The sequence below is a fragment of the Mobula hypostoma genome, chromosome 1 (genome assembly GCF_963921235.1).
Source record: "Mobula hypostoma chromosome 1, sMobHyp1.1, whole genome shotgun sequence".
Taxonomy (NCBI): domain Eukaryota; kingdom Metazoa; phylum Chordata; class Chondrichthyes; order Myliobatiformes; family Myliobatidae; genus Mobula; species Mobula hypostoma.
This window is the reverse complement of record NC_086097.1, coordinates 106,841,410-106,865,605: the sequence shown is the minus strand read 5'-3', so window position 1 is coordinate 106,865,605 and position 24,196 is coordinate 106,841,410. Positions and strand designations below refer to the sequence as shown.

General features: G+C 41.0%; 1 protein-coding gene across 1 annotated transcript in view; it reads left to right on the top strand.

The window, feature by feature from the left end:
• The window catches only part of zfpm2a (zinc finger protein, FOG family member 2a), a 1,018,220-nt gene that overhangs the window by 248,044 nt on the left and 745,980 nt on the right, over nucleotides 1-24,196 (top strand). The window contains exon 2 of the mRNA XM_063033489.1: nucleotides 7,005-7,163. Coding sequence (XP_062889559.1) covers nucleotides 7,005-7,163 — 159 coding nt within the window. The remainder of the gene's footprint in view (nucleotides 1-7,004; nucleotides 7,164-24,196) is intronic.

Below are 24,196 nucleotides of genomic sequence, written 5' to 3'. Positions count from 1 at the left end.
CTCTCTGAACAGCAGCATTCTGGGAATTAAAGCAGACAAACTTGGTGGCATGAAGGTCTAAATCTCACTGTACTTGTTAGTAGTGAGGCTGGAGGGAGGTGGATGATAAGGTGGATGATTAGTAGTGGTAAAGAGAAGCAGGGGCTTATCTTTGCATTTCATAATTGTCCTGCTATGGTAGTACATTTAGCAAAGGAAATTAACATCAGAAAGCTTTATGTGTTCACATCAGATGTGGTATTGGGGGTTTAAATCAGCGGTTCACTATAAAGATTTAAGACCATGTCCTTTAATGTCACAAAACGGACTAGGGTTGTTTATAGGGAGAATGCCCACAGTTCGAGGGTCTCAGAGTTTTACTGCCAATAAATACATTAGAAGTGTAGCTGTGAAAATGGCTAAATATGCTGTTAGCTACAGAAACCTCATTGAAACAGTTTTTCTCCTTTCAGGTACTAACTCTCACCTTCAAATCACCCAATACCTTCTCATTTTATCATTTGCACACTGTTTGTCAGTGATATCATTTGATAGCACATCAAATTCCAGATGTACTGTATCCTGCGCAATAGTGAACGAAGGCCAAAGCTAGACAGCATGTATTTAAATGAGAGAATGGAGAAAAAATTGGGATGAGGAGGGGGAAGTGTGTTGTGAGCGGAGACAGAGAAGACATAGCCTTGTATGTCATTAATACCATTGCAATAATACATGACATGTCCTGGTTGCTGTGGTGCTTAGGGTAGAGTTTGGTGAGGTGGGGTAAAATCTAAAAAATTAATTTGTTTGAAGAAAGATAGTAAGGGAGATTGGAAAGGTCTGGAGTTTGAAATGACCAAGAATGAATGGATTGGCCTAGAGACCGAGGGAGCAGTACTGACAACAGTTTTGTGGGAAACTGGTATGACTGTTCAGAGGAGACAGGAACAGCAGCAAACTCGGATGAAAGGCCATCAATCAATAATATTAACTCTTTCCCTCTTCTGAAATGCTGTCAGACCTGCTCAGGATCTGCACATTTTCTGATTTGTTTCAGATTTGCAGCATCTGCCTATTTTTTTTGACTCTTTGACGGGAATAAACTGTGTAGCTTCATTCGCCAGATAGCAGTATATTTTTCGAGTTTGGAAATATAAGGAGTGAAGCTGAGGTATTATTAAAGGATAAGGACCGGTGTTGTGGCTATCCCTCAAGGTCGAGGATGATGGTCTTTGTTCCACTGGTCTATTTATGGGCTCTCAGGTGGCTTATGAGTCCAATCTTGGCTTTGAAAGTTCTTCCACATTCAGGACAGGTAGTTCCAGATGACAGACCGGGCTTTGGTAGTTGCTGCCTCTCTTTCCATTTTCCTCTCATTTCTTCTAATTCTGCAATCTGTTGGCTTCGAAAGTTGTTGTTCCTTCTCAGATGATGGCTTGCCAGAGTTTCCTGTCCTTGGCATTGATTTCCCAATTGTTGATGTCAATGTTACATTTCTTCATGTTGGCTTTTAAGACGTCTTTGAATCTCTTCTGTTGCCTTCCTCTTTTATGTTTGCCTTCTTTAAGCTGGGAGTAGAAGATTTGTTTCGGCAGACGTTCGTCTTTCATCCGAACAACGTGACCGCTCCATCTTAGTTCGTTCTTGATGACATAGGCTTCAATGCTTGTTGTTTTTGCTTCATTTAGCACATTGATGTTGGTTCTTCTATCTTCCCAGCTGATATTTAAGATGTTTCGAAGACAATGTTGATGGAACTTTTCAAGTGCCTTCAGATGTCGTTGGTATATTGTCCAGGTTTCTGATGCATGCAGGAGCATTGGGATCACCACTGCTTTGTACACTAACATTTTGGTGTCTGTTCAGATGTCACGATCATGAAAGACTCTTGTTTGGAGACGTCCAAAAGCAGTTCCAGTGCATTTAAGACGATGTTGGATCTCATCATTAAGGTCGACATTGGAGGAGAGGTGACTTCCAAGATATGGAAAGTGGTCCATGTTTTCCAGGGTTGTTTCGCCAAGTTGAATTGATGGTTCTATCCGATTTGTCTCAGTTGGTGACGGTTGGTAGATGATCTGAGTCTTTTTGGAATTGGATTCAACTCGTAGAATCAAAGAGTCATATCGCATGGAATCAGGCTTTTTAGCCCTTCACGTCCACGCCTTAACCTGTGTTATATAATTTTTGGACATGTTTCTCTTTGTCTCTCCAGCCCTTTTCAAACCAACAAGTTACTTTCAACAATATACTGCATCTTTTCTATTGTGCAATTTGTTGATTAGACAAGTGAGTAAGCAACTAAATGTCCTTAAATGACAAGTAAGGCACATAGCTAAAAGTGACCAGTAGAAAGTGCAATCTTGAATCTCTAGCTTAAGATGAACATTTACGTACAGGTAAAGGAAAATATAAACAAAACTGGGATGCTTGAAATCTAAAATAAAAAGAGAAAATTCTAGAAATACTCAGCAGGACTGACCAGATTCTGACCTGAATATTTCCAATATTTTAATCTTTTTATGCTCGTAAGGTCGTTAATCATGATCTTGAATGCTTCCTTGTATTATTTTTAGCAAAGATGCTGAAATTATTTTTATGTGATTGAAACATCTGAATTGTAGTATCTAAGCAATATGGTAAATATTATGGCATGGCAGATTGTTGTATTGGAACTTAAATCCGTTAAGTTTACAGACAAACACCATATTTTTGTATGCAACATTTCATCTGCTGTATCCTTATCTTTTCACCTAGCTGTTCTATATCCATAAAATCACACACATCCTGACTCGAAAATACCCTTAGTGGCCACTTTATTAGGTACGCCTGTACACCTGCTCATTAATGCAAATATCTAATCAACCAATCATATGGCAACAACTCAATGCATAAAGCATGCAAATATAGTGAAGAGGTTCAGTTGTCGTTCAGACCAAACATCAGAATGGAGAGTAAATGTAATCTGAGTGACTGAATGTGAAACGATTGTTGGTGCCAGACAGGGTGGCTTGAGTATCTCAGAAACTGCTGATCTCTTGGGATTTTCATGCACAACAGTCTCTAGAGTTTACAGAGAATGGTGCAGTAAACAAAAAACATCCAATGAGCGACAGTTCTGTTGGCAAAAGTGCCTTGTTAATGAGAGAGGTCAGAGGAGAATGGCCAGATTGCTTCGAGCTGACGCGAATGTGACAGTAACTCAGATTACCCATATGTAGAACCATAGAACCATAGAACATTACAGCACAGGAACTGGTCTTTTGGCCCATCTTGGCTGTGCCGAACCATTTTTCTGCCTAGTCGCACTGATCTGCACCTGGACCATATCCCTCCATACACCTCTCATCCATGTACCTGTGCAAGTTTTTCTTAAATGTTAAAAATGAGCCCGCATTTACCTCTTCATCTGGTAGCTCATTCCACACTCCCACCACTCTCTAATGTTCCCCCACCTAATGTTCCATTTAAACTTTTCCCCCTTCACCCTTGTCCTCTGGTTTTTTTTCTCCCCTAGCCTCTGTGGAAAAAGCCTGCTTGCGTTCACTCTATCTATACCCATCGTAATTTTATATACCTCTATCAAATCTCCCCTCGTTCTTCTATGCTCCAGGGAATAAATTCCTAACCTATTCAACCTTTTTCTGTAACTCAGTTTCTCAAGTCCCGGCAACATCCTTATAAACCTTCTCTGCACTCTTTCAACCTTATTAATAAATTTCCTGTAATTTGGTGAATGTTGAAGTGCATGGAAGACCACAAACATGCATTCAGTGGCCATCTTATTAGGTATGGGAGGTACCCAATAAAGTGGTTATTGAGTGTATGCCAGTATTATTTCATCTTCACCGGGTTTAATTTCATTGGTCCTGGGGCATATAGGACCAAGCAGTTCAGTTAGTGTGTCATCATCATCCACTCAGGGGCAATTAAGGAAAAGTGATAAATAGTGGCTTTGCTGGTGATGCCTAGATACAGAAAAAGAATGAAAATAAAAAGCTGGTTTCCATATATCTTAGTTCTAAATATCCCCACTATGTGAATCATCCTCTTAGCATCCATATTACTGGCCAGAATCTTCTGCTTTTTAATGTTTATTTTATTTAAAGATATGGCACAGTTACAGGTTCTTGCAGGTCACGGAGTCATGCCACCCAATTTCATCCATGTGACCAATCAGCCTAATAACCCACACAGCTTTGGAATGTGGAAGGAAACTGGGGCACCTGGAGGAAACCCATACTGTTATGGGGAGAATGTACAAACTCACCACACACAGTGGTGGGAGTGAATCCGGCTCGCTGGCACTGTTGTACCATTATGCCAACCACTCCACTGTCATGCCACCCTTAATGTTCATCTCTCATGCCTTTCGATTTCTCTGGATAAAGGTTCAGCCTGTTCAATACCTTACCAGTGAATGCATAGATAGGGCTATTAAAAGCAATGTCACAACATTGACTAAACAACTTTAGAAACGTTAATTGTTTGGCGGGGGTGTTCGGTGAAAGAAAAGGGAGAAATGTGGTGGTTGCAAGGAATTCAAAATTACGGATCATTAAGCATCATTTTGTGTGAGCAGAAACTTGTTTTGATTGGAGAGGGGAGAGTTTTTTTAATTCAAGGAGTACTCATTTAGTTTGGAAACTCCTCGAGCAATTAATCAATTAATTAGGTCGCTTGAGCATAATTCTGTGTCCATAAGAAAGCTTGTCTAGCTGATCTATTTTATGTTGCTGGTTAATTGGTAGGGTCAAGCTTAGAAATACTTTTAGCTGATCAGAAAACGGCATAAATTTAGAAATAATTGATTGGTTCATGAAGTTTATTGAATTTTTGGGTGAGGTGTCCATGGTAGTAACTAATAAAATGGGAAAGAAAATATGTGACATTGTAAGCAGTATACAAGAAAGCATAAAATTAGAAATAGCTGAAACATTTAGGTAATATTTAGGGTTATAAAGAAAGCTTTTACCACATTGGCCTTCATATATCAAAGTATTGAGTTAAGGAGATGGGATGTTATGATGAAGTTGTATAAGGTGTTGGTGAAGCCTAATATAGAGTATTGTGTGCAGTTTTGGTCACCTACGTACAGTAAAAATATCAATAAGGTTGAAAGAATCCAGAGAAAATTTACAAGGATTTTACTGGGACTGGAGGGCCTGAGTTATAAGGAAAGATTGAATAGGTTAGAACTTTATTCCTTGGAATGTAGAAGATGGAGGGGAGATTTGATAGAGGTATACAAAATTATGAGGAGTATAGATGGGGTACATGCAAGCAAGCTTTTTCCATGGAGATTGAGTGGGACTACAACTAGAGGTCATGGGTTAAGGGTGACAGGTGAAAAGTTTAAGGGCAACCTGAAGGGAAACTTCTTTACTCAGAGGATGGTGAGAGTGTGGAATGAGCTGTCAGTGCAAGTGATGCATGCAATCTCAATTTCAATGTTTAAGAGTAGTTTCTGGATAGGTGCATGGATGGGAGGGGTATGGAGGGCTATGGTCTCAGTGCAGGTCAATGGGACTAGGCAGTTTAAATGATTCGGCACGGACTAGATGGGCTGATTTCTGTGCTGTACTTCTCTATGACTCAAATGTGTTCACTGTAGACAATGGACCTAAATAGAAAGAAATTTCATACTTTTTAAATGGTAGCATAGCTTTCTTCCTTATGCTTCAGTTTCCTCCCACATTCCAAAGACACAGGAGTAGTAGGATAATTGATCACAAGGGTGTAATTAGGCAGCAAGGGCTCATTGGGCCAAAAGGGCCTGTTACTATGCTGTAGCACTAAAATAAATAAAATACAACTACTGTGGAGGTCAATTGAGAATTAACATTCTTTGTACACAGATAATTAAAATGACATGGACTGATGGAGGAAATAATAAAAAACAGATTAACAGAATGTTGATGTTTATATACCTATGAAACTAGAATAAAATAGAGCTATGGTTTTGCATAACTCTGCAAAGCTTTACATATGAAATACTCTGTACAGTTCTGGGCACCACATTTTGGAAGAAAAAGCTGAGAGCCCATGGTATTACAGGAAAGATACTAGCATGAATAGAAGATTGACTGGCAGGATGCAAAGATTGGGAATAAAGGGGGTCTTTTCTGGTTGGCTGACTTGTGTTATATTCCGCAGGGGTAAGTATGGGAACCCCTCTTTTCATGTTATATATCAATCATTTGGATGACAAAATTGATGGCTCTGGGCCTGTACTCACTGGAATTTAGAAGATTGAGGGGCGTATCTCATTGAAAGCTACCGCATGTTGGAAGGCGTAGATAGAGTGGATGTGGAAAGGATGTTTCCTATGGTGGAGGAGTCTAGGACCAGAGCGCTCAGCCTCAGAAATAGAAGGACTTCCCTTTAGAATAGAGATGACGAAATTTTTTTTTTAGCCAGAGGATTACCACAGATTTAATTTGTTGCCACAGATGGAGGCTAGGTCATTGGGTATATTTAAAGCAGAAGTTAATAGATTCTTGATTAGAAAGGGCATCAAAGGTTATGGAAGTCAGGAGAATGGGGTTGAGGGAGATAGTAAATTAGCCATGATTCAATTGCAGAGCAAACTTGATCAGCCAAGTGGCCTATTTCTGCTCTCTTGTTTTATGGTATTATGGAAATATTGGACTAAGGGAGAGTACAGTTTTACCAGAATGAAAACTGGATTACTGGACTCCAAGTGTTAAAGTACTGGGAGAGATTACACATATTAGATCTTTTCTGCAGTTTAGATTCCAAATCTTGTTAATCAGAAAGATTTAAATATTAGAACAAAGTTATTGGTTGTATAAATTTGCTGCAAGTCAGAAAAAGCTTGGGGGTTGGGGGGTTGCGGGGGGTCTACTCTGCCCTACCACTGTTGCAAAGTTTATGGATTCCTCATTTATATTGCTGAATCTGTTAGGAATTCTATGAAACAAGAAAATACATTCTTATGGATGCTCTTAGAGTAATGATCTGTGCACACAATATTACAGAGAACCCTCTTACTATTTTAATAGGACCACTGGAAGACACAATTGAAGATGATGAAGAAGAATGTTTGTCTGAAGAAAATGATGCAATTAATGGAGGAGACTACACTCAGGAAGAAAACTTCTCAGCCGAGTACGAGTCAGAACATCTCAGCTGTGAAGAAACAGAATATTACTGTGATAAAGGTAACCAGAGAAACTCCTTTTTACCATGATAAATAATGCTCGTGGTCCAGTAGTGTTTAGTTTTGCTCTAGTACACAAAGTCTTTATTATAGAAAAGTATTTGGATTGTTTTCCATTTCTTGTTATAACATTATATAATGCATTGATCTATCACTCTTGTTCCGTTAAAAAGTCTGTTGGGTTGGTGCATTGCCTCACATAGTCATGCCTGAATCCAGGCTCACTATAACTATGTACTACGCTTGTACAAATTGTATCCTTTGCTGAGAACTTGTAGCTTTTGCATTTTGGGTAGTGTCTTGCCTATTACATGATTGTGAATGACTGGTGAACTTACAATAGTCAAACATCATTTGCTAGCTAAAACACTGATTTGTGAATACAGGCATAGCTAGTGAAATAGAATGTTCCTTTTTTTCATATATAATATCCAGGGGTACATAGTTGAGCAATTATAGTTCTGATTATCTGGCAAGCCTAATTCATAATCTCAAATAGAGAAAAAAACAACTATCTCACAGTTCTACTAGATCCTACTCACATGAATTTGTTTGTTAGTTCGTTATATGTTAACATCACTGGGATTTATATCCTTTTGAACTTGACCTTGAGAAGATAGTGTTGGACAGCATTCTTAAACTGATGTAATCATATGGTGAATGTACATATTTTCACAGTAAGGAGTTACAGGAAGTTGATCTCGTCTGGTGCAGAAGAAGAATTTGCAATAGTTTTTCCTGTTTGGATGAGTTTTGACAGAGAGTGATAGATGCAGTTTCTGTTCATTCTACCTGCTTGCTGACTGTCCTCCCAGGTGGTGGAGGTGCTGTCAGAGTAGCCTTGCCTTTATGAGGAACTCCTTGTTGAGTCAATTCAGCTGCTTTGTCCAACATTTCATCATGCTACTTCAATATTGATGGAGCTGTACTGATCCAGGAGGTGGAGAGTATTTCACCACATACTTGATTTGCAGATTGCTAAAAGGCTTTGGGGAGTCATTTACCCAGTTCTTGGAGATGCAGTATTTATGTGGTTACTGCAAAGCTTGCAGTCACTGCTGACCCTGGGGTTATTGATAGCAGGGGAACTGCTGGTGCTAAAACAGTCGAACATCAAGGGAAAATGGGTTGATTGTTTCTTGTTAGAGTGATCAATGCCAATTACTTGTGTGTAGTAAGAAATACTTTGCAATTTGGCAGCCCGTGCCTAAATGTTGCCTGCATCTTGTTACATGTGAGAAAGAACTGTTCTGTTAACTGAGTCATAGGAAATTGAATCAAACATCGCATTGTCATCAGCAAAACTGAGGTCTTATGGTGAAGCAGCTCTAGTCAGTGGGCTAGCATATTGCCCCGACATTGTCCTGTGGACAAGGACTCTAGCAGAAAAGTCCTGAGGCTGAGATGGTTAGCCTACAGCAAGCACAAAGTGTTTATATAATGCATGATTCTACCAATTCTGAGAAATCTAAAGCTTTGCCACCTTTGCTGCCAACTATATACCCTGTTCTCACTTTCATATGGTTTATCTCCAGCTTATCTCTGCCCTATTTCAACTTCTTCATCTTCATCTCAGGAGCTTAGCAACCAATACTCAATACAGACCCAGAGTCATAGAAACATAGAAAACCTACAGCGCGATACAGGCCCTTTGGCCCACAATGCTGTGCTGAACATGTACTTAGTTTAGAAAAAATGTAGCGTTACCCATAGCCCTCTACTTTTTTTAAGCTCCATGTACATATCCAAGAGCCTCTTAAAAGACCCTATTGTATCCACGTCCATCACAGTCACTGACAGCCCATTCCACGCCCCCACCACTCTCTGCATAAAAAAAACTTACCCCTGACCTCTCCTCTATACCTACTTTCAAGCACCTTAAAACGGTGCCCTCTGGTGTTAGCCATTTCAGCCCTGGGAAAAAGCCTCTGACTATCTACACGATCAATGCCTCTCATCATCTCATACACCTCTATCAAGTCACCTATCATCCTCCGTTACTCCAAGGAGAAAAGGCCAAGTTCACTCAACCTGTTCTTGTAAGGCATGCTCCCCAATCCAGGCAACATCCTTGTAAATCTCCTCTGCACCCTTTCTATGGTTTCCATATCCTTACTGTAGTGAGGTGACCAGAACTGAGAACAGTACTCCAAGTGGGGTCTGACCAGGGTCCCATACAACTGTAACATTACCTCTCGGCTCTTGAACTCAATCCCTCGGTTAATTAAGACCAATGCACTGTATGCCTTCTTAACCACAGAATCAACCTGCGCAAGCCTTTTTCCCGACGCAGGCTTCTCAAGGTCTGAGTTGACGTTCGACGTTCCCTCCCCCCGCCCCCCCCCAATCTGCAGAGCAGCTTTGAGTGTCCTATGGACTCGGACCCCGTGATCCCTCTGATCCTCCACACTGCCAAGAGTCTTACCATTAATACTATATTCTGCCATCATATTTGACCTACCAAAATGAACCACCTCACACTTATCTGGGTTGAACTGCATCTGCCACTTCTCAGCCGAGTTTTGCATCCTATCGATGTCCTGCTGTAACCTCTGACAGCCCTCCACACTATCCACAACACTCCCAACCTTTCAGCCCTCCACACTATCCACAACACTCCCAACCTTTGTGTCATCAGCAAATTTACTAACCCATCCCTCTACTTCCTCATCCAGGTCATTTATAAGAATCACAAAGAGAAGGGGTACCAGAACAGATCCCTGAGGCACACCACTGGTCACCGACCTCCATGCAGAATATGACCCGTCTACAACCACTCTTTGCCTTCTGTGGGCAAGCCAATTCTGGATCCACAGAGCAATGTCCCCTTGAATCCCATGCCTCCTTACTTTCTCAGTAAGCCTTGCATAGGGTACCTTATCAAATGCCTTGCTGAAATCCATATACACTACATCTACTGCTCTACCTTCATCAATGTGTTTAGTCACATCCTCAAAATTCAATCAGGCTTGTAAGGCATGACCTGCCTTTGACAAAGCTATGCTGACTATTGCTAATCATATTATGCCTCTCCAAATGTCTCAGGATCTTCACCATCAACTTACCAACCACTGAAGTAAGACTCACTGGTCTATAATTTCCTGGGCTATCTCTACTCTGCTTCTTGAATAAGGGAACAACATTTGTAACCCTCAATGTCCCCATCGATAATGCAGTGACTCAGCAATCTCCTCCCTCGCCTCCCACAGTAGCCTGGGGTACATCTTGTCCGGTTCCAATGACTTATCCAACTTGATGCTTTCCAAAAGCTTCAGCACATTCTCTTTCTTAATATCTACATGCTCAAGCTTTTCAGTCCACTGTAAGTCCACTACAATCGTCGATCCTTTTCCTCTGCTATCTTCTCCGGTTCCATACACACTTTTCCATTGTCACACTTGATTGGTCCTATTCTCTCACATCTTATCCTCGAGCTCTTCACATACTTGTAGAATGCCTTGGGGTTTTCCTTAATCCTGTTCACCAAGGCCTTCTCATGGCCCCTTCTGGCTCTTCTAATTTCTTTCTTAAACTCCTTCCTGTTAGTCTTATAATCTTCTAGATCTCAATCATTACCTAGTTTTTTTAACCTTTCGTAAACTCTTCTTTTCATCTTGACTAGATTTATAACAGTCTTTGTACACCACAGTTTCTGTACCCAACCATCCTTTCCCTGTCTCATTGGAACGTACCTATGCAGATCTCCATGCAAATATCCCCTGAACATTTGCCACATTTCTTCCATACGTTTCCCTGAGAACATCCGTTCCCAATTTATGCTTCCAAGTTTCTGCCTGGTAGCCTCATATTTCCCTTACTCCAATTCAATGCTTTCCTAGCTTGTCTGTTCCTATCCCTCTCCAATGCTATGGTAAAGGAGATAGAATGTGATCACTATCTCCAAAATTCACTCCCACTGAGAGACCTGACACCTGACCAGGTTCATTTCCCAGTACCAGATCAAGTACAGCCTCTGCTCTTGTAGGCTTATGTACATATTATGTCAGGAAACCTTCCTGAACACACCTAACAAACTCTACCCCATCTGAACCCCTCGGTCCAGGGACATGCCTATTGAAATTGTCCCACCACAACAACCCTGTTATTATTACATCCTTCCAGAATCTGTCTCCCTATCTGCTCCACGATGTCACTGTTACTATTGGGTGGTCAATAAAAAAAAAACAGTAGAGTTATTGACCCCTTCCTGTTCCTATCTTCCACCTACAGAGACTCCGTAGACAATCCTTCCATGACTTTCTCCTTTTCTGCAGCCTTGACACTATCTCTGATCAACAGTGCCACCTCCCCACCTCTTTTGCCTCCCTCCCTGTCCTTTCTGAAACATCTAAAGCCCAGCACTCTAAGTAGCCATTCCTGCCCCTGAGCCACACCATCATAGCTCCAAGTACTGATCCACACTCTAAGCTCATCCACTTTGTTCATGTTATTCCTTGTATTCTCTTTCAAATCTCTTACTAACTTCCTTCAGTTAGCCCTGACGAAGGGTCTCGGCCTGAAACGTCGACTGTACCTCTTCCTAGAGATGCTGCCTGGCCTGCTGCGTTCACCAGCAACTTTGATGTGTGTTGCTTGAATTTCCAGCGTCTGCATAATTCCTGTTGTTTGTGCCAACACTGCTGTGTTTTTGATAAAATTCATTTCGGTAGTGCACAGAAAATATTGCCGTACTGTATATGATAGAATTTCATGACTTTCAACTCATAACAGTTGTTGGAATCTAATTCGCTGTCTTCATTGTTTTAATATTCCTAATAAAACACATGATAATAGTCAAGATATTTCTGTTCTTCTTCTTTAATATTTTTAGAGTAATTAAGCTTTTCTATATGACACTTTTCCACTTTGCCTTAATTCCTTGCTGCAGGTTCTTCATCAGATAGCTTTCAATGGTTCATGTCATACATTTTCTAATCAGGCACCAGTTTTTGTCTGGCCTTCAAACCTTTTCAGTCAATATTCTTCTGTCTTTCTTAAGCAGCTGTAATGATAGATCCCATGCCAATGTGTGAATCCGTCTAGTAGCATCAATACTCAGTGCCTGTGCCTTGATCACTTTGCCTTTGTGTCGTTTAATATCAAAATCTTCAAAGCCACTTTACATTTTGTGAGGATTATGAATTTGAGCTCTTTAAATTATCTGAGTTACAGAGCATATTATATTAACATTTGGAGTTCTCTTTGGACTGACAGAAGCTGGGTGCACAAAGCTGCAAAAAAAAAAGCCAATATGACTTTGTTTCTACCTTGCTCGAGGAGTTATATGTGTAAATCACCTAAGCTTATTGACCCAAATCTTCGCCTTCTTGTGTTCTGATTTGTTTGGAACACAGACACTGATAGAGCATTGATATAGCCGATTTAGCAGCTCAGTGATTTGTTTTACAACAGATGCCTTCGGCTAGACATTATCACTCCCTCATGTCTACACTTTTTTTTCTCTTTTTGCTAAGAGTAAGTCTCTTTTGGTTATAGATAGAATCAAATTCCTCCTTGTTTTCTCAATAGTTTTAGCTGATCTAGTTCTGAAAATAGGGTTCTATAAGTAGTTGATTTTTTCCAAATATAGAATATAAACAGCTTATGAAACTCATACATTATTGTAATTGAAGACTGACCTGATCTGAAACACTTTATCGGTGTTTTTAAATGCATTCGATAGTTATGTTATCAAAAATACCACTTTGTTCCTTCCATGAAAAAGCAGTGTAGTACACAAGTACCAGAAGCCGAAAGGAGACAGCTTTTATTATGTAGAAAATTTAGAGAATATAATTCAACAAATTAATATTTTTGAATGAGTCCAGATTCGGAATTCAGCCCTGCTTACAATTTTTATTTTATGAAGTTACAGTAGTGCTTCTTTTAATTCTATGGGCTAGTGTCCAGAGGCCTGGACTATTGATCCAGAGACATTGGTTTGAATCCCATCATGCTGCTAATTAATCCTGTAAGTAAATAAATTTGAAATTAAAAAGTGCAGTCTTTTTCAATGAAATGAGTCAATTGTTCTGCAACCCAGTCTGTTTCACTCATGTCCTTCAATTGAAGGGAAATTTGGCCATTTTAATCAAGTCTGGCTGTATGTGACGAGAGACTTGAGAAGGTGAGTGACTCTATCCTGTGTCCTATTTAGTTGGGAGCGGCATTGGGATGAGCATTGGTAGGTTGCCAAGAATTCCCACTTCACAAGTTCAAACACATGAAATAGGAATTAGGGAGTGAAATTCGATACTTTGTGCTTTGCCTGTAGTAGTAATTGCAGTTAATTTGGGTACTGACTGCTCTGCTTGCAGTTAGTACTTGGGAGAGAAATTCAGACACTACCATTTTATTGATGTTAATTGTAGACCCATTGCCAATGAATGCTTTCATTTGGTGACATTCCATTTTGGAGTGTACCTCTGAAATGCTTACCCACTGTTGAACTTCTAATACTTATAGAGAATTAGGTAAAATATTTAAAGTATTGTGTAGTATAAGATTTAGTGCTGTACTTCTTTAACCAATGGGAAAAATAATATTGGTATGAACCCATTACTAGTATGTTTTTAAAAAAGCATCTTTTTCTGAAAAAGGGATCTTTCTATATTTATATGAATTGTAAACTGGTACTGATTTCAGAAGTTTGTACCATTTTCCCATAAGCCTTTTAGAAATAGATGCTTACGACTTCTGTGGCTCTGAAGAAATTACAGAATGTATTTACTAAGATTTATTTTTATTCATTTATATGATATAGATATTACTGGCAAGCTGAGCAATTATTGCTTATGTTTAACTGCTCTACATAACAACTGCAAGGAAATCTCATAATGCAGAGCAGGAAGTTTCAGGAATTAGATCTAACAATGGTGAACAATAAATTTTCCAATTCCAACATGTAGGAAAACTTTGAGATAGTCCAGTTATTATGTTGCTGGTTGTCAATAGACAATAGGTGCAGAAGTAGACCATTTGGCCCTTCGAGCCTGACCACCATTCTGAGATCATGGCTGATCATCTACTATCAATACCCGGTTCCTGCCTTGTCCCCATAACCCTTGATTCCCTTATCCATAAGATACCTATCTAGCTCCTTCTTGAAAGCATCCAGAGAATTGGCCTCCACTGCCTTCTGAGGCAGCGTGTTCCACACCTCCACAACTCTCTGGGAGAAGAAGTTCCTCCTCAACTCTGTCCTAAATGACCTACCCCTTATTCTTAAACCATGCCCTCTGGTACTGGACTCTCCCAGCATCTGGAACATATTTCCTGCCTCTATCTTGTCCAATCCCTTAATAATCTTATATGTCTCAATCAGATCCTCCCTCAATCTCCTTAATTCCAGCGTTTACAAGCCCAGTCTCTCTAACCTATCTGCGTAAAACAGTCCGGACATCCCAGGAATTAACCTAGTGAACCTACGCTGCACCTCCTCCACAGCCAAGATGTCCTTCCTTAATCCTGGAGACCAAAACTGCACACAATACTCCAGGTGTGGTCTCACCAGGGCCCTGTACAAATGCAAAAGGATTTCCTTGCTTTTGTACTCAATACCCTTTGTAATAAAGGCCAACATTCCATTAGCCTTCTTCACTGCCTGCAGCACTTGCTCATTTACCTTCAGAGACTGATGAACAAGTACTCCTAGATCTCTTTGTATTTCTCCCTTACCTAACTCCACACCGTTCAAATAATAATCTGCCTTCCTGTTCTTGCTCCCAAAGTGAAGAACCTCACAATTGTTCACATTAAACGCCATCTGCCAAGTTTCTGCCCACTCACCCAGCCTATCCAAGTCACCTTGAATTCTCCTAACATCCTCATCACATGTCACACTGCCACCCAGCTTAGTATCATCAGCAAATTTGCTGATGTTATTCACAATGCCTTCCTCTAAATCATTGACGTAAATCGTAAACAGCTGTGGTCCCAATACCGAGCCCTGTGGCACCCCACTAGTCACCACCTGCCATTCCGAGAAACACCCATTCACTGCTACCCTTTGCTTTCTATCTGCCAACCAGTTTTCTATCCATGTCAATATCCTCCCCCCAATGCCATGAGCTCTGATTTCACCCACCAATCTCCTATGTGGTACCTTATCAAATGCCTTCTGAAAGTCAAGGTACACCACATCCAGTGGATCTCCCGTGGCTATCTTCCTGGTTACATCCTCGAAAAACTCCAATAGATTAGTCAATCGTGATTTGCCCTTGGTAAATCCATGCTGGCTCAGCCCAATTCTATCACTGCTATCAAGATATGCCGCTATTTCATCTTTAGTAATGGACTCTAGCATCTTCCCCACTACTGGTGTTAGGCTAACAGGGCGATAGTTCTCTGTTTTCTTCCTCCCTCCTTTCTTAAAAAGTGGGATAACATTAGCCATTCGCCAATCCTCAGGAACTGATCCTGAATCTAAGGAACATTGGAAAATGATCACCAATGCATCCACAATTTCCAGAGCCACCTCCTTTAGTACCCTAGGATGCAGACCATCTGGACCTGGGGATTTGTTAGCCTTTAGTCCCATCAGTCTACTCATCACCGTTTCCTTCCTAATGTCAATCTGTTTTAGCTCCTCTGTTACCCTATGTCCTTGGCCCATCCATACACCTGGGAGATTGCTTGTGTCTTCTATAGTGAAGACAGATCCAAAGTACTTATTGAATTCGTCTGCCATTTCTCTGTTTCCCATAACAATTTCTCCCAATTCATTCTTCAAGGGCCCAACATTGTTCTTAACTATCTTCCTTCTCTTCACATACCTAAAAAAAACTTCTGCTATCCTCCTTTATATTCCTAGCTAGCTTGCATTCATACCTCATTTTTTCTCCCCGTGTTGCCTTTTCAGTTAAGTTCTGTTGCTCCTTAAAAATTTCCCAATCATCTGTCTTCCCACTCACCTTAGCTCTGTTATACTTCTTTTTTAATGCTATGCTGTCTCTGACTTCCTTTGTCAACCACTGTGGCCACTTTCCCCCCTTTGAATCCTTCCTTCTCCGGGGGATGAACTGATTTTGCACCTTGTGCATTATTCCCAAGAATACCTGCCATTGCTGTTCTACTGTCTTTCCTGCTAGGATATCCAACCAGTCAACTTTGGTCAGCTCCTCCCTCATGGCTCCATAGTCTCCTTTGTTCAACTGCAATACTGACACTTCTGATCTGCCCTTATCCCTCTCAACTTGCAGATAAAAACTTATCATATTATGGTCACTACCTCCTAATGGCTCCTTTACTTCAAAATCACTTATCAAGTCCTGTTCATTGCACAACACTAAATCCAGAATAGCCTTATCCCTGGTCGGCTCTCGTACAAGCTGCTCCAGAAATGCATCCCGTAGGCACTCTGCAAACTCCCATATCCTGGGGTCCAGTACCAACCTGATTTTCCCAGTTCACCTGCATGTTGAAATCCCCCATAACTACTGCGACATTTCCTTTGCCACATGCCATTGTTAACTCCCTATTCAACTTGCACCCAATATCCATGCTACTGTTTGGGGGCCTGTAGCTAACACCTATTAGGGTCTTTTTGCCCTCACTGTTCCTCAGTTCTATCCACACTGACTCTACTTCTCCTGATTCTATGTCCCCCCTTGCAAGGGACTGAATCTCATTCCTCACCAACAGGGCCACCCCACCCCCTCTGCCCACCTTTCTGTCCCTTCGATAGCACATATACCCTTGTACTTTCAATTCCCAGGTCTGATCCCCCTGCAGCCATGTCTCTGTTATCCCAACAACATCGTAGTCACCCATTCGTACCTGAGCTTCAAGCTCATGCGCCTTATTTCTGACACTTCGTGCATTCAGATATAGAATTTTTAACCTATTTCTCCTCTCTCTGTTTAAATCGCTGCCTATTGTGCATAACCCAGCTCCCTGAACTCTCACCGGGCTATACGCCCCTTGAATTTTGTTGTCCTTCTTAAATGTACTTACTCTTTCTGCACATTTAACTCCATGCTCCATCAGACCATCCCTCTGCACATGTATCCTCCTTATCACTCGTTCTGCCTCACCTTTCTCTACTTCACACTTAATATTCTGGAACCGTGTAGTCCCCACCTGTCCTTTATACTTCATCTCGCTATCCTCTCTCACATTCTGGATCCCTGCCCCCTGCAAATTTAGTTTAAACCCCCCCAAGCAGCACTAGCAAACTTTCCTGCAAGAATGTTAGTACCCCTCCAGTTCAGGTGTAAACCGTCCCGTCGGAACAGATCCCACCTTCCCTGGAACAAAGCCCAATTATCTAAAAACCTGAAGCCCTCCCTCCTGCACCATCCTCTCAGCCACATATTGATCTGTATAATCCTTCTGTTCCTCGCCTCACTCGCACGTGGCACAGGTAGCAATCCTGAGATTGTTACCCTGGAGGTCCTGCCCTTCAGCTTCGCAGCTAACTCCCTGAATTCACTACGCAGGAACCCCTCACTCTTCCTATCCACGTCGTTGGTCCCTACGTGGACCACAACATCTGGATTCTTGCCCTCTCTCTCGAGAATAACCTGCACCCGATCTGAGATGTCCCGGACCCCGGCACCAGGGAGGCAACATACCATCCGAGACTTCCGATCTCCCCCACAAAATCTCCTATCTGCCCCCCTGACTATAGAATCCCCTATCACTACCGCTGTCCTCTCTTCCCTCCTCCCCTTCTGAGTCGAGGGTCCAACCTCAGTGCCAGAGACAGGACCACTGCAACTTGTTCCTGGTAGGTCATCCCCACCAACAGTATCCAAAACGGTATACTTATTGTTGATGGGAATGGCCACAGGGGTGCTCTGCTCTCTCTACCTGCTCCCCCTCCATCTCCTGACAGTCACCCAGTTGCCTACCTCCCGTCTTTTCGGTGTGACTACCTCCCAATAACTCTTATCTATCTCTGTCTGTCTTGTCCTGTCTTCTTGGTCGGTCCTGAAAACATTTGACCCATGGGCCACCTCCAGCTGGCAATGTAGATTCATGCATGCAGACACAGACACATTGGCCCACCAAGACAGTGACAATGATCAAGCACCAAGTTACACTAATCACATTTTGTCCTGATGAAGTGTCTTGACCCAAAATGTCAACTGTTTATTCCTTTACCTAGATGCTGCCTGAACTGCGGAATTCCTCCAGCATTTTGTGCATGTTATTCTGGATTTCCAACATCTACAGAATCTTCTCTATTCACATTTTGTTTTCTTCCTGCATGTCCCATATTCTACCATCCACCCTCGTACCAGGGCAATTTACCAGTTAATCTACCAACCATCAACCAGGATGTGGGAGGAAACCAGAGCATCTGTGCAGTGGCAAGGAGAAAATGTGAACTCCACACAGACAGCCCCCGAGGTTATTGAGAACTCGAATCAATGGAGATGCAAGTCAGCAGCTTCATTAGCTGCTCTGCCACCCTTTCTTTGCTGCAGAAACTGAACATGCAGAAACATCAGGGTAGACACGCATTCTTTTAATTATCAATGTTAACTTCAATACAGATTTAGAATTGTTTACACTTAAACTAATTATCTAAAACTCATGACTGTCCTGTTTGAAATTTTGATATTTTGCACATAAATGTACATTTTGTAACCAAGTAGTGTGCAGTATCAGCAGTGTCAGCTGCTGGCTGGAAGTACACAAATTATATTTGTTTTTACGTGAGACAGGATGAAGGAAGTAAGGAGATGATCTCCAGGCCATCTGGCAAGAAAAAAATTTAATTCAAATGCTGGTTACAGAGCAGTGCTTCTCTTTGATCCTCAGGAGATGAATGGACCATTGGAAAATTGCAAATGTGAGATAGCGATTTAAAGATTAGCAACACACATAAAAGTTGCTGGTGAACGCAGCAGGCCAGGCAGCATCTCTAGAAAGAGGAACAGTTGACGTTTCGGGCCGAGACCCTTTGTCAGGACTAACTGAAAGAAGAGCTAGTAAGAAATTTGAGAGGGGGAGGGGGAGATCCGAAATGATAGGAGAAGACAGGAGGGGGAGGGGCGCGGTGTTGGGGGGGGATGGAGCCAAGAACTGGACAGTTGATTGGCAAAAGGGATATGAGAGGATCATGGGACAGGAGGCCTAGGGAGAAAGAAAAGTGGGGGGGGGGAGCCCAGAGGATGGGCAAGGGATAGAGTGAGAGGGACAGAGGGAGAAAAAGGAGAGAGAGGAAAAGAATGTGTGTATATAAATAAATAACGAATGGGGTACGAGGGGGAGGTAAGGCATTAGCGGAAGTTTGAGAAGTCAGTGTGCATGCCATCAGGTTGGAGGCTACTCAGATGGAATATAAGGTGTTTTTCCTCCAACCTGAGTGTGGCTTCATCTTTACAGTAGAGGAGGCCGTGGATGGACATATCAGAATGGGAATGGGATGTGGAATTAAAATGTGTGGCCACTGGGAGATCCTGCTTTCTCTGGCGGACAGAGCGTAGGTGTTCAGCAAAATGATCTCCCAGTCTGCGTCGGGTCTCGCCAATATATAGAAGACCACATCGGGAGCACCGGACGCAGTATATCACCCCAGCCGACTAACAGGTGAAGTGTCGCCTCACTTGGAACGACTGTCTGGGGCCCTGAATGGTGGTGAGGGAGGAGGTGCAAGGGGATGTGTAGCACTTGTTCCGCTTACAAGGATAAGTGCCAGGAGGGAGATCGGTGAGGAGGGATGGGGGGTACGAATGGATAAGGGAGTTGCATAGGGAGCGATCCCTGTGGAAAGCCGGGGTGGGAGGGTGGGAGGGAAAGATATGCTTAGTGGTGGGATCCCGTTGGAGGTGGTGGAAGTTATGGAGAATTATATGTTGGACCCGGAGGCTGGTGGGATGGTAGCTGAGGATAAGGGGAACCCTATTCCTAGTGGGGTGGTGGGAGGATAGAGTGAGAGCAGATGTGCGTGAAATGGGAGCAATGCGTTTGAGAGCAGAGTTGATGGTGGAGGAAGGGAAGCCCCTTTCTTTAAAAAAGGAGGACATCTCCAGCATCTGCAGATTTCCTCGTGTTTGCATTTTTAAATTTAAAGATTAGCTTTATTTGTCACATGTGCATCGAAACATACAATGAAATGCATTGTTTGCATCAAGTACCAACACAGTGTGAGATGTGCTGGGGGTGGCCCAAAAGACTTACCAGGCTTCTAGTATGTGCACAGTTCACTTACCCTAACTCGTACGTCTCTGGAATATGGTGGAAATCAGTGTGCCCAGAGGAATCTCACGGGATCATGGGGTGATTGTACAAACTCCTTACAAACAGTGGTGAAAATTGAACCGCGATCTTACAGCTGGCACTGTAACAGCGTTAAGCTAATGGCTGCTCTACCATACCACCCTTACACTACTGTGTGAGGAGAGTAAAAGAAAGAAATGTAAAGGTTGTCAGGAAAATCTTGGAGCATTTTCTGACATATTTCCAATTTTGGGTAATTACATTAGGGGCAGGGTACTTTGAGAGGGCTCTGGCTAGTGAGCTGTTCTGGGTAAATGCTGCTGCAACTATTGTTTAGAATTTCCAGAGAGAAGGAAGTACAGGGGTTTTTCTATTTAGCTGCTTAAATCTTGAGTGTTTCTTGAAAAGGAACATCATCAGATTCTGCAGTAAGTGCCCTCACCTTCCCTTTGGACTTGCACCTATGCTTTCCTGGGTAAGATGTTCTGAGTTTTAGTTAGTTAAGTTACAGTGGTAGCCCTATGTGTATTTTGTGGTCCTTGACTTTCTGCCAAACTATTTGTAAAATCAATTGGTAAAGTTGATGGTAACTAGGACCCTGGAGGAGGATGGAGTGATTGAAATGGATCAGATTGGAAAGAAAATGTACTGCGTAACAGAAATTTTGGAATTTCAAACTTTTTAGCAGCTTGATTTCAGAATTCCTATGAGTTTTGGTGTTTCTTTTATAATCAGAGAATCAAACTGACAAAACTAAAACAAAACAATTAAGTTTTTGGGTGTGAAAAGAGGAAATCTTGTTTTAATAATTAAAATTCAACGTAATTCAAATTAAGATTTTAAAATCAATGATGAGATGTTATGATATGGACTCAGGTTTTCAGAACTGATAAAGCCTAATAATGATGTCAAAATATAGGGCTGGAGTACCGGATTTGATATTTAACTACTTAAACTCTGCATGCACCTCATCCGTCACCACTAAGTCTGTCGAACATCTCAGAATTTAGTTTTGTTACGCAGAGAGTGGTGACTGCGTGGAATGGGCTGCCGGCGACAGTGGTGGAAGCGGATACAAATAGGGTCTTTTAAGAGACTCTTGGATAGGTACATGGATCTTAGAAAAATAGAGGGCTATGGGTAACCCTAGGTAATTTCTCAAGTAAGGGTCTGTGTTTCTATCTAAGTTTCTAATTTGACAGGCTATCTGGCAGATCCCATGCCTCTTGGGAGAGCTACATAACAGGCACATGAGTGCGTATGATGTAACATGTGATACATTTGTGATGTTACATTTTGACTATGCCCTTTTTTTTAGTGAGTCGCCTTACTACCACCTCAAAAAAAGCATACAGGAGTAGTGAGAATATGAGAAAAATTAAAAAATTTTGAAACACATTAAGGACCGCTCAGATATATAGCCATATTGTTGATCTGCTGTAGCAATTTTTTTTTTCATTTAGATTTATCAGGACTTTTTAACATTGAGTGCTACTTTGATATCATCATCAACTCACCTTTGGAACTCAGCATGTGTCCACATTTGAAACTTCATGAATTCTGGAGCTGAATGGCTTTGGCAGAGTTCAAGGTGAACATTAGTGAATCTATTATTGATGAGCAAGTAAGTGCCTCTTGAGAGCGCAGAGGATGACATCTTCCATCACTTTGCTGATGATTGATTGCCCGACGGGATTGTAATAAATCAGAATGGATTTATCCTCCATTTGATGGACAAGACATATCTGGGCAATGACCTATTAATTCAACTAGATACTAAGATTGTACCTATATTGGAACAGCTTAATTAGAGGCGTAATGGCTTTGGAGTGCAAGTCTTCATATTACCGCCAAGATGTTTTGGGGTATCATAGTCTTGCTCCATTGCTGGACTGGACTGGACTGGACTCAAGAGTAGAGGAGGAGGGTCCTCATGAGGAGGCTGAGATGGATCATCAATTTAGTAGTTATGACTGAAGCTTCAGTCTTGGATTTTGGCTCTTTTATGTTGGATTCTGGAGATGTTCTTGGTGCCTCCATTTAGTTATTTATTTATTTGCCTATAACTAAATGACTCCTTTTGCACCAACTTTAGAGCTTTTAGTGAACAAGTGAACAAGTTCTTTGTTGGGTTGATTGGTTTTAACTGTTGCATGCATATTGTGTTGTTCAGCACATCGCATTTTTATCAAGTTGCCAACTCATTTTCAGAAACACCGCTTGAATGCCCATCCATATTCCTCATTGCGCCAGGAATGACCGCTGACTCGACAGTGTTGTTAGAGTGAAAAGGGTACTCACCATGAAATTGCGAATTGTGATAGAGGACAAGTATTTATGTGATTCATCACTTCCAGAACTTTGTGGATGCTCAGGTTTGAGCTATCTGTTCTGAATGTAAATATGATCATTACTGAATTTAAATTTATATATATATATTAGGGCTCTATATAACACACTGAACACTTTATTAAAGATGGTCTTCAAAATGACACGATTTCAGAGAGTATGAAGGAAAACTATTAAAGCTGTCATTGTGCTTATAGGTATTTTAACTTGTATAAAAAATATAATTATTTTGCTTTCTTTCTTTTATGTCATATTTAATTCTATTGCTGTAGATTTTGATTCTAATGAACCTAAATTCCTTTCCCATAAAGCACTGTTTTCCCTTTGGTACAATGTATACAGGTATAGACTATTGGACTACATATTCAAGAGGTCCACAATGCCTCAATGGTATTGCTGCACTATTAACAATATGTATTTCCATAAATTTGAAATTCAAAAGTATTGCAAACTGAATGGTGAAAATAAAATTGTGTCACAGTGCCCCTCTACAATCCCTGGGCAATGAAGGGGGCAATGAAGAGGCATGAATATAGATTAAATTTGAATTGAAAGGGGATAGTGGACTAAATTACCCCATCTCTGTTGAAATTCTTCTGATTCCATTTTGATGTTAATTTATTTTATTGTAATCTAGCCCACATGAAACTCAAAATATCATAGATTTCTCATTTTTATATGCTCTGTTTCTATGCTGCTATTTCTGATCACAAAATCAGAGCCTGAGAAAATTTCACTTCAGGATTCTGTTCTATCTCAGAAAGGTTTATAATTTATGTACTGTATGATTTATGTACGCGTGTTGGAAGGTAATGGTGGTAGTATTATACTTGTTCACAGACTCTGTAAAAGGTTTTGCAGCATATTTAGGATTTGTATGAACAATTTCTCCTGAACAAGACGTATTGAAGCATCCTCTTATAGGTAAGCATCAAAACTTTGCTGCTGGTCTTGAATCTTACTTTTATCTATAAATAAACAGTAATTAAAAACAGTTTGCTTTACTTTAGTGGGGAATGCTTTATGATGTAATAATCCTGAGTTATGGTAAAACTACATAAATGAAAAATCTGCAGTTTGTTATTCAATTTTGAAACTGCTCCTTGAAAACATTCCTGCCTCGCTGAAAAAAAAATATTACTGTAATGCAAGAAGTATGTGAAGTTGTGGCCCAAGATATCCACAAAACACAAGCATTCATTCTGGAAGAGGCAAATTTTCAATGTTATAGTTTTAATTTCTACAAATGGATTTCCTGGTACTGAAAATTAACTTTTATGCAGAATGAATCCTTCTTGTTCTTCTAGCTTTTAATTTTTATTGGAGAATATTTTTAAGACTTTTTCTATGTGTCGAGTTTATTCCTCTGTTTTAATTGCAATGTTATACTCATAAATTTGCATTCAGTATTTGACTTTACATTGAATTAACTGTTTAATCTTACCCCCTATGAATAGGTGGATTTGCATCACATAAGATAGTAAAGATTTCACCACAAATTCGTCCAATTTTACC